This window comes from Schistocerca cancellata, chromosome 5 (genome assembly GCF_023864275.1).
Source record: "Schistocerca cancellata isolate TAMUIC-IGC-003103 chromosome 5, iqSchCanc2.1, whole genome shotgun sequence".
Taxonomy (NCBI): Eukaryota; Metazoa; Arthropoda; class Insecta; order Orthoptera; family Acrididae; genus Schistocerca; species Schistocerca cancellata.
Genome location: NC_064630.1, coordinates 549,252,429 through 549,266,194, shown reverse-complemented (window position 1 = coordinate 549,266,194; position 13,766 = coordinate 549,252,429). Strand labels below are relative to the sequence as shown.

At 44.0% G+C, this 13,766-nt stretch overlaps 1 protein-coding gene across 3 annotated transcripts in view; it reads left to right on the top strand.

Annotated features, from left to right (window-relative positions):
- Positions 1-13,766, top strand: part of LOC126188916 (serine/threonine-protein kinase greatwall) — a 132,374-nt gene that overhangs the window by 26,071 nt on the left and 92,537 nt on the right. For all 3 annotated transcript variants that reach the window (XM_049930627.1, XM_049930628.1, XM_049930626.1), the window contains exon 3: positions 7,768-7,868. In XM_049930627.1, coding sequence (XP_049786584.1) covers positions 7,768-7,868 — 101 coding nt within the window. The remainder of the gene's footprint in view (positions 1-7,767; positions 7,869-13,766) is intronic.

The following is a 13,766-nucleotide window of genomic DNA, read 5'->3' as shown; positions in this document are numbered from 1 at the left end:
CGTCTGGGCACTAGTGTGGGTGTGCCCTGTCTTGTTAGTAGAAGACTTCATCAGCTCCATGAAGTGCACGTATACCTGGTAAAATTGATATGTGCAATGTTTCCAGGTACACTTCTCCAGTGTCAGCAGCATCAAAGAAAAAGGGTCCTACTAAGCCCCTAGATGATAGTCCACACCACAAGTGGTACATTGACCACTTTATCCTCATTTTCCGGTGCCAGTACACTTTATTATCCCAATTCACAGTTACATTAAGTTTAAATTGTGCCTCGTCACTCCACACTATCTTCATCACAAATTGTTCGTCATCAGTTACCATTTGCTCACACCATTTGCAATATTGCATTCGGTGATCAGGATCGTCGTCATTGATCGTGTTCAGTAATCATGGAATGTGAACTTTCCACTTTGCAGCTTTCGGAATTCTTCGTACACTTGTACTGCTAACCCCCACTTCACGTGCGCATTGCGTAACAGACTTCAGTGGAGAATTAACGTAAGTTTCCAATATGAGAGCCGACAAAGCAGGACTTGTAGCTGTACGCTGTCTTCCAGATCTTTCTTCTTGAATATCACAAATCGTTCCATGCAATTCAAACTTGTCAATGATGCATTTAACTGTTTGGTGGGTTGGTGGTTCTGTTTCAAACTCCTATCTCCACAGACATTGCACTTCAACGGCATTATCAAACTTGAAAAACCACTTCACAATACATTTTCTTTCCTCGAATGTCAAGCGTGTTCCAGCCATCTTGTTTTCTCAATACCGAGATGAAGATGTTAACATCTGTTGAACGAAAGACCATACTACAACACACTCGTAACTCAAATCGAACAATATCTATATCTTGATAGAGCCAGACAAAGAGTTTATTCATTTTACTGGTGGACTCTGCATGTCTTGAATGGCCAGCTGAGAGTTATCAAGCCAGGAACCCCTCTGGATGGAATGCCATATGTTTCCACCTGATAGCGCCACATATAGTGGTGCCTGGTCCGAGGTGCAGCAACTTTGGTCTGTCTCGTTCCTCCTCCACAAATGTGACACATCTGTTGTGACTCGCCGATCATTCAAAGTGCCGCCGCGCAATTACGCGCATCCTCTATGTGCGGCGCTGTCTGCCAGCCATGCAGCAGCTGCGCCACCTAAGCGGCCAGCTGAGCAGCGGCCGCTAGACTGGGACTCAGTGCTTATTCGAATGCTAACGAATACACATGTCAACTTACTCTGTGACTTATATGTGTTGTTGTGTCGTTCCGAAATATATGTGTGTTAAACTTGAAGTTCTAACAATTGGCGACGAGGTAGTGGATTTTTCCTTTTCACCTTTGACTCACAGGGTTCCATGGCTACTGTCAAGCAACTCTTGCAAAATCTCCTTGAACAGCAAACGCTTCTAACAGCGGCGATTCGCGATTTCGTCGCGGCGTCAAATGCGGGGCATTTCTCGTCGTTGGCTATACCTCCTTTTCCTCCTTACGACGAGACGGTGGAAGACTGGTCTGATTATGAAAAACGTCTTCGACAGCACTTCTTGGCATTTCATGTCACGGACGAACAACCATGTAAGTCTCTGTTCCTTTCCTGGATTTCACCTCAAATGTATCGGTTGTTGTCGCAATTGGCTCCTTTGAAGGATCCTGCGTCTTTGTCCTTCGCTGAAATGTGCTCACTTCTGTCTGTCTATTTTCAAAAGCAAATGCATGTGGTAGCCTCTCGTGTTGCCTTTTATCGTTGTCAAAAACAACCAAATCAATCCTATCGCGCTTGGGCTGCTGAACTTCACGGCCTCAGTCGTAAGTGTCAGTTTGTTACTGACGTTCACAAAGAATCCTATGCCGATTCCATGGTACGGGATGCTATTATCCGGTCGGCGCCCGACAAAGAAGTTCGGCAACGTGCCCTTCAGTTGGCGAATCCGACTCTAGATGAAGTTCTCTCCATTGCGCAGTCTCTTGAAATTTCTCGCGCCGCTGGGGCGCAAATAGAAGTGTGGGGTGATGTCGGGGAAATACAACCTCTGTGCGCTGTTGACGACACGTGCGGTGTGTCCCCGCCGGTCGATGTGGCTGCAGTGCGCTCCCAAGCGCATCGTCCGCCGCTCGTGGTCTCGCGGTAGCGTTCTCGCTTCCCGAGTACGGGGTCCCGGGTTCGATTCCCGGCGGGGTCAGGGATTTTCACCTGCCTCGAGATGACTGGGTGTTTGTGTTGTCCTCATCATTTCATCATCATCCAGGAAAGTGGTGAAATTGGACTGAGCAAAGATTGGATAATTGTACGGGCGCTGATAACCACGCAGTTGAGCGCCCCACAAACCAAACCTCATCATCATCCCAAGCGCAGCCTCGGCCTAGCCGTAAACAACCCGCTAAGAAACTGCAGCAAAACCCCCGGCAACTTCCTTCATGTCCGCGGTGTTTTACGAAACATTCACGCGAGGATTGTCCCCAACGTTGGGCTGTGTGTCACAATTGCAAAAAGAAAGGTCATGTGTCTTCCGTTTGTAAATCCGACCGCATACATGATGTTCATGAACATGACGCTGATTCTGATTCTGTGTTTTCTGTCAATTGCACTTCTTCCCTTTCAGGGAAGTTATTCCTCACTGTCCAAATCCTTGGTCGAGATGTTCGCATGCAAGTGGATACCGGTTCTGCTGCCACTATAATTAATTCTGAGACATATCTTCAGCTGAGTTCTCCAATCCTGTCCCCTGTCACTCGGCAATTACGGACGTACAATAAACAGAAGATTTCTCTCTTGGGACAGTTTAATGCTGAGGTACCTTACAAATCCGTCGTTTGCACTGTTCCCATATTTGTAGTCGACCAGAGCAACGCAGAAAATCTTTTTGGTTTCCATGCCTTTCATGTTTTTGGGTTCTCCATAGATGACTCTGTCAATATTGTCTCTGACGCTATTCCTTATGCTCAACTGGATTCCTTGTCGACGACATTTTCGTCCCTTTTTCTCCTGGGTTAGGCCGTGCAAACGACTTTGAAGCTCATATCACGCTCAAACCCACTGCTCGGCCTAAGTTTTTTCGGGCTCGGCCCATTCCTGTGGCCCTTCGTGATCGGGTAAAATGGGAGTTGGATCGTCTCACTGCGTCAGGGGTCTTGCTTCCTGTGTCACTTCCAGTGAGTGGTCCTCTCCTGTTGTCGTAGTTGCTAAGCCAAATGGTGATATTCGTCTCTGTGGCGATTTCAAAGCCACTGTAAATGCTCAATGCCTCATTGACACTTACCCTATGCCCCGTCCTGAAGAACTGTTCACTAAACTTGCTGGAGGCCAGTATTTTTCTAAAATTGACCTGTCAGAAGCTTATCATCAACTTCCTCTCGACGCTGCTTCCCGGCAGTTTCTGGTCCTTAACACGCCTTTCGGCCTCTATCAATACCAACGCTTGCCATTCGGGGTTGCTAGTGCCCCTGCTCTCTTTCAGCGATTCTTGGAACAATTATTGCTCCCTGTCCCTGGATGTATCAATTACATGGACGACATTGTTGTCACTGACTCCACCACTGAAGAACATCTTCAAAATCTCCGCACACTTTTTCATGTCTTACAGACTGCCGGTCTTAAGTGTAATCTTCAGAAATTACAATTTTTTCAGGCATCTATCACATACTTGGGGTTTCAACTCTCTCGGGATGGTATTCGTCCGCTTCAACACACTGTTGCTGCGATCGATGCCCTACATCTGTTAAGGAACTGCAGGCCTTCTTGGGGAAAATAGCATACTATCACAAGTTTTTACCGTCTGCGGCTTCGGTGGCTCAGCCGTTGCATCGCCTGTTGCATAAAAACGTGCCTTTTCAGTGGTCCGCGTCATGTGAAGCGGCTTTCCAGAAATTAAAGACTATGCTGAAACAGGCCCCGTGCCTGGCTACTTATTGACCTGGCCAACATCTTGTTCTTGCCACAGACGCCTCTCAATACGGGGTCGGTGCAGTCCTTGCGCACCGTTTTTCTGACGGTTCGGTACAACCCATTGCTTATGCCTCCAAAACGCTCACGGATGCCCAACGAAAATATTCTCAAATTGAGAAAGAAGCTTTGGCCATCATTTATGCTCTTCATAAGTTTGGTGTTTTTCTCTATGGCTCCAAATTTCATCTTGTTACGGATCACAAACCACTTGTTTCCTTGTTTCATCCATCAGTGTCACTTCCCGACAAGGCTGCACACCGCCTCCAGCGTTGGGCTCTTTACTTGTCCTGTTTCAATTATGAGATTCATTTCCGGCCAACGGCTCAACATGCAAATGCTGATGCTCTGTCTCGCCTTCCCATGGGTCCTGATCAGGCATTCGATAGGGACGAACTTTTGTGTTTCCACCCGGATGTTGCCGAGCAGCGGGTTGTGGACGGGTTCCCCATCACTGGGAACAGGCTGGCAGCTGCTACGGGTTCTGACCCTACCCTCTCCCGGGTTTTACGCTGTATTCAGAAGAGTTGGCCAGATTGCCCGTCCGCTAAGACTTCTGATCCGTTGCGGAACTACTACACTTTGCGCTACCGCCTCACGGCTAGGGATGGTGTTATCCTCCTCTCCACTGACAATGCTTCGCCGCGTGTTGTGGTACTTGCGTCTTTGCGTGCTTCGGTCTTGCGCCGCCTCCACCAAGGGCACTGGGGTGTGTCTCGCACAAAATCTCTGGCGCGCCGTCATGTGTACTGGCCTGGCATCGACTCTGACATAGCACACATGGTCGCTGCCTGCGGCCCTTGTGCGTCACAGGCTGCTGCCCCGAAGTCATCTTTTCACCGTGGCCTTCACCTGAGAAGCCCTGGGTGGGCATTCATACTGACTTTGCGGGACGCTTTTTAGGTACTTATTGGCTCCTCGTAATTGACGCCTACTCTAACTATCCTTTCATTGTACGTTGCACGTCGTCTACCACCGCGGCAACCACCAGTGCTCTCGCCCGCATTTTTTCTTAGAAAGGCCTCACCTCTACTCTTGTTACTGATAATGGTCCGCAATTTGCCTCTTCTGAATTTGCGGATTTTTGTGCTTGTCACGGAGTTACGCATGTCACGGCCCCGCCGTTCCATCCACAATCCAACGGTGAGGCTGAACGACTGGTCCGCACATTTAAGGCTCAGATGCGGAAACTTCTGACTTCTTCTGCTGCTGCTGAGGCGCTTCTCCAGTTTCTGGCGTCTTACCGTTTCACCCCCATGGGCGACCACAGCCCGGCTGAGCTCTTACATGGCCGACAGCCCCGCACGCTACTTCATCTTCTGCGGCCTCCCCCCTCACGGCCGCGGGTGCCTTCACTTGGCCGGTTCACCGCCGACGACCTCGTCTGGGTACGGGGATATGGCAGGCGGCCAAAATGGAGCCCGGGCCGCATCTCAAAACACTGTGGCAGACGCCTTTATGAAATCCAGATGGACACGGGTGTTGCAGTGCGTCATTCGTACCAGCTTCGGCCTCGGGTGCCAGCAATGCCTGTTCCGAATGCCGCCACACCACCTTTGACTCTACCTGACACTCGGGATCTTGGCATCTCTCAATACTCACAACGCAGCCCTCTCACCGTCATCGCGATGTGAGCACCAGAATGGACGCCACCAGGAGACGTGCCCATGCAGGAACCGGAGGACCATCCTCTGTCTGAGCAAATCTACTCGCCTCCTCCTCCAATGGACGCTGACACATCGCCCATGTCTCCTGTCATATCAACTGGACTTGCCAAAATGGGCAGATTGGTGCATGGGGCCCCAGCAGATTTGACCCCTACGTCTCCTGTCATCTCGACCCGTTATCATCGGGGACACTTCCGTTCGTACGGGAAGCCGCCTCCTCGAGACTTTACGGCGAGTCAAACAACGCCTATGGACGTTAGCCATCTCCAGGACACCTCCATCAACACCAGTGCAACAATTTAAAAGGGGGGAAAAGTGTTGTGACTCGCTGATCATTCAAAGTGCCGCCGCGCAATTACGCGCGTCCTCTACGTGCGGCGCTGTCTGCCAGCCATGCAGCAGCTGCGCCACCTAAGCGGCCAGCCGAGCAGTGGCCGCTAGACTGGGACTCAGTGCTTATTCGAATCCTAACGAATACACATGTCAACTTACTCTGTGACTTATATGTGTTGTTGTGTTGTCCCGAAATATATGTGTTAAACTTGAAGTTCTAACAACATCACTACTCAGTAATTAAACCAAATAACTTTAGGAATTTAGTCATTTTCAGCATACTGTCCCCCATTGGCACATGGCAGAATCTGCCCATGAACTAAGTTGTTTAGTATATCATGTACTTATGTTCTTTAGAATCTAAGTAAAATATGCTTTGCTTTGAGCAGCTGTCATCTAGAGGAACTATTTTACTTATCAATGTGGGGATTGCGGGCTACTTACAGCATCCATTCACTGATTCATTGCATGTCATAAAACAAATAGCAATTTGGCTGACTATCTCTCTCTCTCTCTCTCTCTCTCTCTCTCTCTCTCTCTCCATTAGCAATTACTGATTGCTCCCGGTACAATGTGTTTTTATGATAAGCGAAGTGTATTAAAGAGCCTTCAGCTCTGTTTGCAATTACATTTATGCTATGTTCAGCATTGTGCTATTACCTGGTGTGCTTATTCAATAATGAAATCTCATTATATGATTGTTTTCATGATAAGTGTTAGAAACTGTTTCGTGTATAAAGTCCAATAGCTAATTTTATTAACAATGGTATGAGAATTAACCTTTTTAATCATTATTAGCACCAGATAGGGTGGCTGAAGTGACGCATACTGTAGTTGTCATATCCACAGTTAACAAAAAGCAAAACATAAAATCAAATTTTTAACTACAAAGCAACGCACTTCACCAATAATTTCGAACCCAAAAATGAATCTAGTGCTCACAACTGCCGACACTGAAGTAACTCACTAACAAACTAGTGCCAACTCTTCCAACATTATTCTCACAAACAGCCAATGAATCACTAACATACTTCGCCAACAATCAAGGTTTTGATTTGGGATGAAATGCAGGGAACTTGTTGCCTTTATTGTGATGAGAGTGCCACAAAGCTACAGTTACCAGCATGCATTTTTTTCTGTTAATTCAGAATATGACACTGTACATCTGACACAAAGTATTTGCTGGAAATAATCAGTTTGTGTTGCTTCTGGTCTTGTGTATCTTATACTGAGGGTGTGGTGAATATTGTTTATAGCTGTTCTGTAACGATTCATTTATGGTACTGTGGTATTTCCAGTTTATAGTGTAGTGTTGCTTTGTGTATCCCACATTACATTTTTGTGTATTTTGTGGTATATGAAATAAGTAATTATTTTTCCTTTTTAGGCATGTGCTTTTTGATTGTTCCTCCACCTGTTCTGTGCAAATGAATTCCTTGTAGACCATAACAACATCTTTCTAATTTGAATGTCCAGGAACAAATATAAAATATTTGAAATTCTTCATGCACTAAAATAACAGTAGTGCTCGCTAAAGTACCAATTGGTACAACAGAGAACAGATTTTTGCTTAGAACTATGAGCTTTAAGGTCTGGTTCACCCCAGTGTAAAATAAGTCCAAGCAGCTAAATAGCATATCAAACAAATATTGTCAAGATTTTTTTGGCTTGTTTTCTGTGTCAACATTTGATTTCGCATGATTAAAATGCAGTGCTTTCCCTTGTTTGCTGTTTAAATTCAGTAACTTAGAATGCACTTGACATTTTTGCTGAAAGTTTGGAGGCATATGTTTTATACACTGGTTCTAATGTCATCAATGCAATTTTTTTTTCCAGGAAAGTTTTCTTGGGTTGTAAAAAGTCAAACCCTGACAAAATGTATGCTATAAAAGTTGTGAACAAATCAGAAATTATAAACAAGAATATGGTTGGCCAAGGTATGTAGACTTTCTCTTCATCCTTTGTGATAAGTCTCTCTTCCTAAATTGTCTGTTTGCCTTTCTTCTATTCTCCTGTTACATTCCGTACATCCATTTATCACTACTCTCACTTCCATCCCCACCACACCCAAAAGCTTGTTCATCCTCTTTCAGTTATTTCTCATCTATTGTGTCTTTTTAAATGTTCTATTGGTGTTACTTCTCATCTTTGTGCCTCAGTCAATTTACTTTTAATATTACTTATGTCAAAATACCCACTGAACAGTGTTCTTAATGTGAAACAAAGTATAACACTACTTAAAATTCCATGTACCTCAGCATCTTTCTAAATGTATTTACATTTTAAAGGAACAATAGTGAATTAAAATTTTTCACCCAGGTGACTGTAATTTGGTTGTTACTGTTGACGTTGTAAAATAAACAGAAAATTATAAATGAGATGTGGAAGGGAGTAAAATTTCCCAAAAATTGTGCACATGTGTTCTGAAGCCCAAACTTGTTAAAATGAGTTAATAAATAGTGTAAATGAAATTAGAATGTATATTACTGTTTATGTCTTCAACAAAGGTACAGCTGGAAGTCTTCATTGTTCTGCAATTTTTGTTTATGTTGATTAGGCAATTACAGAAGGAAGAAACCTACTTATGTTAAAGCCAACTCGCAGTAGCTATTCAGTTCCTGCTGAATGACATTAAAAAAATCTACCACTTAAACTAAATTTTGGATAATTTATACTACATACACATTATATATTCCATATCTTAGTCTTCGTCTAAACAGAATAAGTATGTATGTATATGTAGTGCTGTGCACTATGATGTTATCCCTTATACATTTCACATAATTTTTCTCAGTAAATTACTGTATTGTCTTACTGTCTTTCCGTTTGCTCCATTACTTGCAATATGGTGCTGAGACAGAAATGAACTTAGAATGATTTGACACTAGAACAAAAGGAGCAAGTTCTACATATTGTCGACAGTGGAGAGAAGCCGAAAACACATGTTGTAGAATGCTACTGCTCTCATTGATAATAGGTTCAAGACAGAAAATGGAGGCAAGCCTGGCAAGCTCACCATTTAGTGGCAATAGCAAGTGCACGAGAGCCAGCCAGATGTGAGGAAGTGGAGGAGTTGCTGTTTGAATGGTTACAACATATGCACTTATAGCAAACTTCATTGTCTGGCCGCATGCTTGAAGGAAAGGCTCCTGAAATTGCCCAGAAAAGGGAATTTCTAGGTTTGAGTGTCCTGAGAGCTGGCTATGGTGTTTTCTGAAAAGGCATAAAGTAAGTGCTGTAAGTGTCCATGGGGAGGCACATAGAGTAAAAGAGGAAGATGCCAATGAGTGGGCATGGGAATTTCGATCCAAGCTCTCTCATTTGTATCACCCAGGAGATGTGTTGAAGAAGCATGAAGCTGGCATTTCCTGCAACTTGGTGTCTGGAAAAACACTATATGTCAATGGTTAAAAATATCGTGGATGAAAGCTCAGCAACGAGATACTGAAAATGGTCTTAGGTTGTAATTCAGATCGTTCTGAGATGTCATACCCTTAGTGATTGAAAAATACAAAAACCCACATTGTTTAAAAAATGGCAACCTACTCAATCTGCCCTACCACTACGAGATCAACATTAAAGGTAGGACGACCAAATCTATCTTTTGTAGCTCGCTCTTCAAGGTTCAGCAACAAATGTCTGCAAGGAAGAGAAATATTTTGCTAGATTTGGACCATTGCTTGGTACAACAGTTCGATAACTTGGAACTTACGTATCTAGAAATTGTCTTGTTATCAGGTAACATCCCGAGTGGTCTGCAACCATTGGATCAAGGAATAATTGCCTCAGTGAAGTGTAATTACGGATCTCGACTTGTTAAAGCTGTGTAACTGAACTGCAAGAAACAGTTCCACATTTGAATGTACTGCAGGCTATCTGTAACATATCTGCTGCTTGGGGTGAAGTTACAACAGACACCATATCTAACCCTTCTAGGAAATCCTGGACAGCAACCAATAATGCCGTTGAAACTGAAGGGGAAATTGATTATGTAACATCTGTAATTACTCTTAATGTGGTTACAGCTTTGGTATGTTCCCTCTTTAACCATAATTAGGGAAGAATGGATGACATCTGTCCTGCTGGAGAGCCAGTTGTTGTTCGGCCGATGATGCAGGAATATGAAAATATGACACTGCCACCTGTTGCTGAAGTTGCAATTACAGTTGTTATTCTTGAGAGATTTGCAGCTCCTTCAGTTGTCTCTGTTGCATTTCACGCTGCTCTGGGCTGGTATCTTTGTGTAATGCCATAATATTACAACCAACAGTCTGACATACAATAGTTAATGATTCTGTTTCAAATTAATGTATATGGAAGTAAAATACGTAATGGGTAAGGTTTGTTGTAGACTACAACATGTTTTCTGATTAAATCCTAGTGTATTAAAAAACAGTATATGAAAGTGTTTCTTACAATTATCATTTGTTGTATTACATAACACATTAATTCAATAGGTACAATATTGTTCCACAATGTGTATATATACATACACTTCTGCAATCAAACAAATACCAGAAATACTGTTGTACCCATACAGTGTAGTTATTTCTCTTTTTTCTTAGAGGTCATGAAAATACAGCACCCTCACTCATTGGAACCCTCAACAAGAGAAAAAGTGAACTCAATGTTGTATTTTTTTTAACTCATTAATTCAAACTCTGTTAAACCGAATTCGTAATTTTTCAGTCCCTTGAAAATTGGCTAAACGGGGCTCTATAGTATAAAATTTACGATACAATCACTTTTTACGACACTGCCATAGAAAGCATTGTGGAGAAGTTTTGTCTTTCTGAAACTGAAAGCTAAAGATCTTGGGAACATGATTAAAACTTAATTCAACAAGAAATGTTTACATTTGAGTGACAGGAATGGCATCCAGCTGTCCTCTACCATTGACATCGCCGAATCCAATAGAGTCAAGCTTAATTCCTGATTATGCAAGAATAAAGATAAATAATTCTTTACATTGTTCTAAGAGTCAAACACAGCTGCAAGTTAAGGTGGATAAAAGCTATGTTGAAAGAGTCCTATAATATACAACAACTCTCGAGCAAAAAAATGAGCGGCACCTATCACTCAGTGAGAGTGCTATGCTAGTACCAGCACAGTTTTCCGTGTGGAATACGGTTAAATGATCAAGTGCGTGACACAGCGCAACACAAAAGACCACTTTTTTGATACCCGGTAAGCGACTCCTATTGCGACATGTAAGTTTGAAATTTGGCTCAACGATGGCTGCAACCTTCCTCTGTAATGGAGCAAAAGTGTGGCGCTCTGTGAACTCGTGCAAAAAAAAAAAAAAAAAAAAAAAAAAGGGGGGGGGGGGGAGGGGGCAGAACTCAGAAGTTCGTGTGACACATAAGATGGGAAAATGATGATACATTGGCACGAGGTTTCACCACAATTCTGTCCAACATCACTGTAGATGTGTCACATGATGGGAAGGTCATCACACCCCCTCTTACCCACATTTCACCACTTTTGACACCTCAGCACAGTGACTACCAGTGTTGAAACCACACGGCTTTCTTATGGGTGACCGAGAAAAAGATTTCAGGCATGCCACTTCTCAGAAAGCCCTTAGCTAGTGGCATTAAGGGTGTGAGTGAAACCACCCCTTTTCTTGGGGGGGGGGGCTAACTCCTGCACATTTTGTGGTCGAAAACAACGGTTCTCAGTGTGATGAGCAACAGGACGATGTTCTTGACAATGTTAGACACTGCTGCCACCACCTGTGCTCTTCAGATGTACTGGGACACCGTGGGGTTGCTTCTCCATTGAATGTGACCTAACCCCTTTGGAGTGCAGTGCAACCGCAATTTTTGCTCTCGTGTACGCATTAGAACCACTGAGGACCATTCAAAATCATTCAACGAATGTGGCTTGATCATGGAGGGGTGCGACATTAACACAAACGTGAATACAATGGCAAAGGGTCCCCTAAGACACTACATCCCCCCCCCCCCCCCCCCCCCAAATCCCGCCCTTTTTCCTGCCATGTTGGTAAAGCAGTCAGTGGCACCTGCCCGCATTTATCAAGACTTTTAAAAATATGAATTTTCTGAGAAAACCTTGAAGTAGTCCTAGACGCCTGCAGACAGGCAACTGAGATCAGAAGGGTGTCAAGTGGTTGCCTGCCTGGGGCATATGTTAAAGATGTTTGCAGCAAAACTGTGTTTAGGATATTAGTCTATAATTTGGCCAACTTGTCTTGCATAGCGACCTGTCTCCCTGTAGTGACCACAATCTGTGGACAACAGATGGAGAGACATTGGTATCTGCAGCAATGCGGCGGAAAGTCCATCCTTCTTGGGTCAGACTGACTGTCTTCGCAGCTTGCATTGCATTAAGATGTCATATTGTATTGCACAGTTAAATACAGCATCCACAAATGACAACCACCACTTCTGTACCTCACTAAAGAACACTGAGGTACCAGTACTCACTTCCAGGGTCACCTGATACTATAACGCGTAACACAGCTGATCGAAGGCGAATGACTTTAGTTGCTGCATACATTGAAAGTGAAGATATCAGGCTAACAGAGATGCTGAGTTGCAAATAGGCACAACAAAAAGACTGTCACAAATAAAGCTTTCGGCCAGTAAGGCCTTCGTCAGAAATAGACAAAAAACACACACACGTATGACTCCAGTCTCAGGCAACTGAGGCCACATTGTGAGCAGCAGCACCAGTGCATGATGGGAGTGACAACTGAGTGGGGGTATGGAGGCTGCTGGGGCGGGGAGGGGTGCGGGTCAGTGAAGTGCTGCTGGGGAACACACAGGGACAAGGTGGAGACAGGGTAGAGCACATATGTGCAGTTGGGAGGTTAGATGGAGGGCAGGGAAGAGGTGGGGAGGGTGAGGGTGGGGGTAGTGGAAAAGGAGAGAATTAAAAAGACTGGGTGTGATGGTGGAATGAGAGCTGTGTAGTGCTGGAATGGGAACAGGGAAGGGGCTGGATGGGTGAGGACAATGACTAACAAATGTTGAGATCAGGAGGGTTATGGGAATGTAGGATATATTGCAGGGAAAGCTCCCACCTGCGCAATTCAGAAAAGCTGTTGTTGGTGGGAAGGATTCATATGGCACAGGCTGTGAAACAGCCATTGAAATGAAGAAAGTCATATTTGGCAGTGTGCTCAGCAAAAGTGTGGTCCTCTTGTTTCTTGGCGACAGTTTGTTGGTGGCTATTCATGTGGACAGACAGCTTGTTTGTTGTCAATCCCACATAGAATGCAGCACAGTGGTTGCAGCTTAGCTTGTAGATCACATGACTGGTTTCACAGGTAACAATGCCTTTGATGTGATAAGTGATGTTTGTGACCGGACTGGAGTAGGTGGTGGGAGGATGTATGGGACAGGTCCTGCATTGAGACACTTGCAGGGTCCAATTCCTACCTCTTGCCAATTTTGTGTTTAGAGTACACAATGAAAAAGCAAAAACACATGCTTTTTCCTCAAGCTCCCAGCTACATTTGAAGTAATTCTCATTGTCTTTGTCCTCTGTAAAACTATAGTGTGCATTATTTATGAAATGTCCCTTGTACATTGTCACTAAATGTATGAATGTAGAAATCTACATTCATACTTACATGTTTCATTGACCATTTTACCTTATTACGTTGAGTCTGGTTTTATCCAGTGAAAGTGGTGTTTTATATTTGTGACACCTTGCTTTGATTTTAGTGCAAGAAGTGTCAGCACATTGTTAGGACTGTGGATTGTAAAGACTAAGTGGCTTGAGAGAAATGTCAGGTTAGAGTATTACACTGAACATAACATAATGCATAGGAGTTAACTATTTGGGCAAGCATACCACTTACTGTT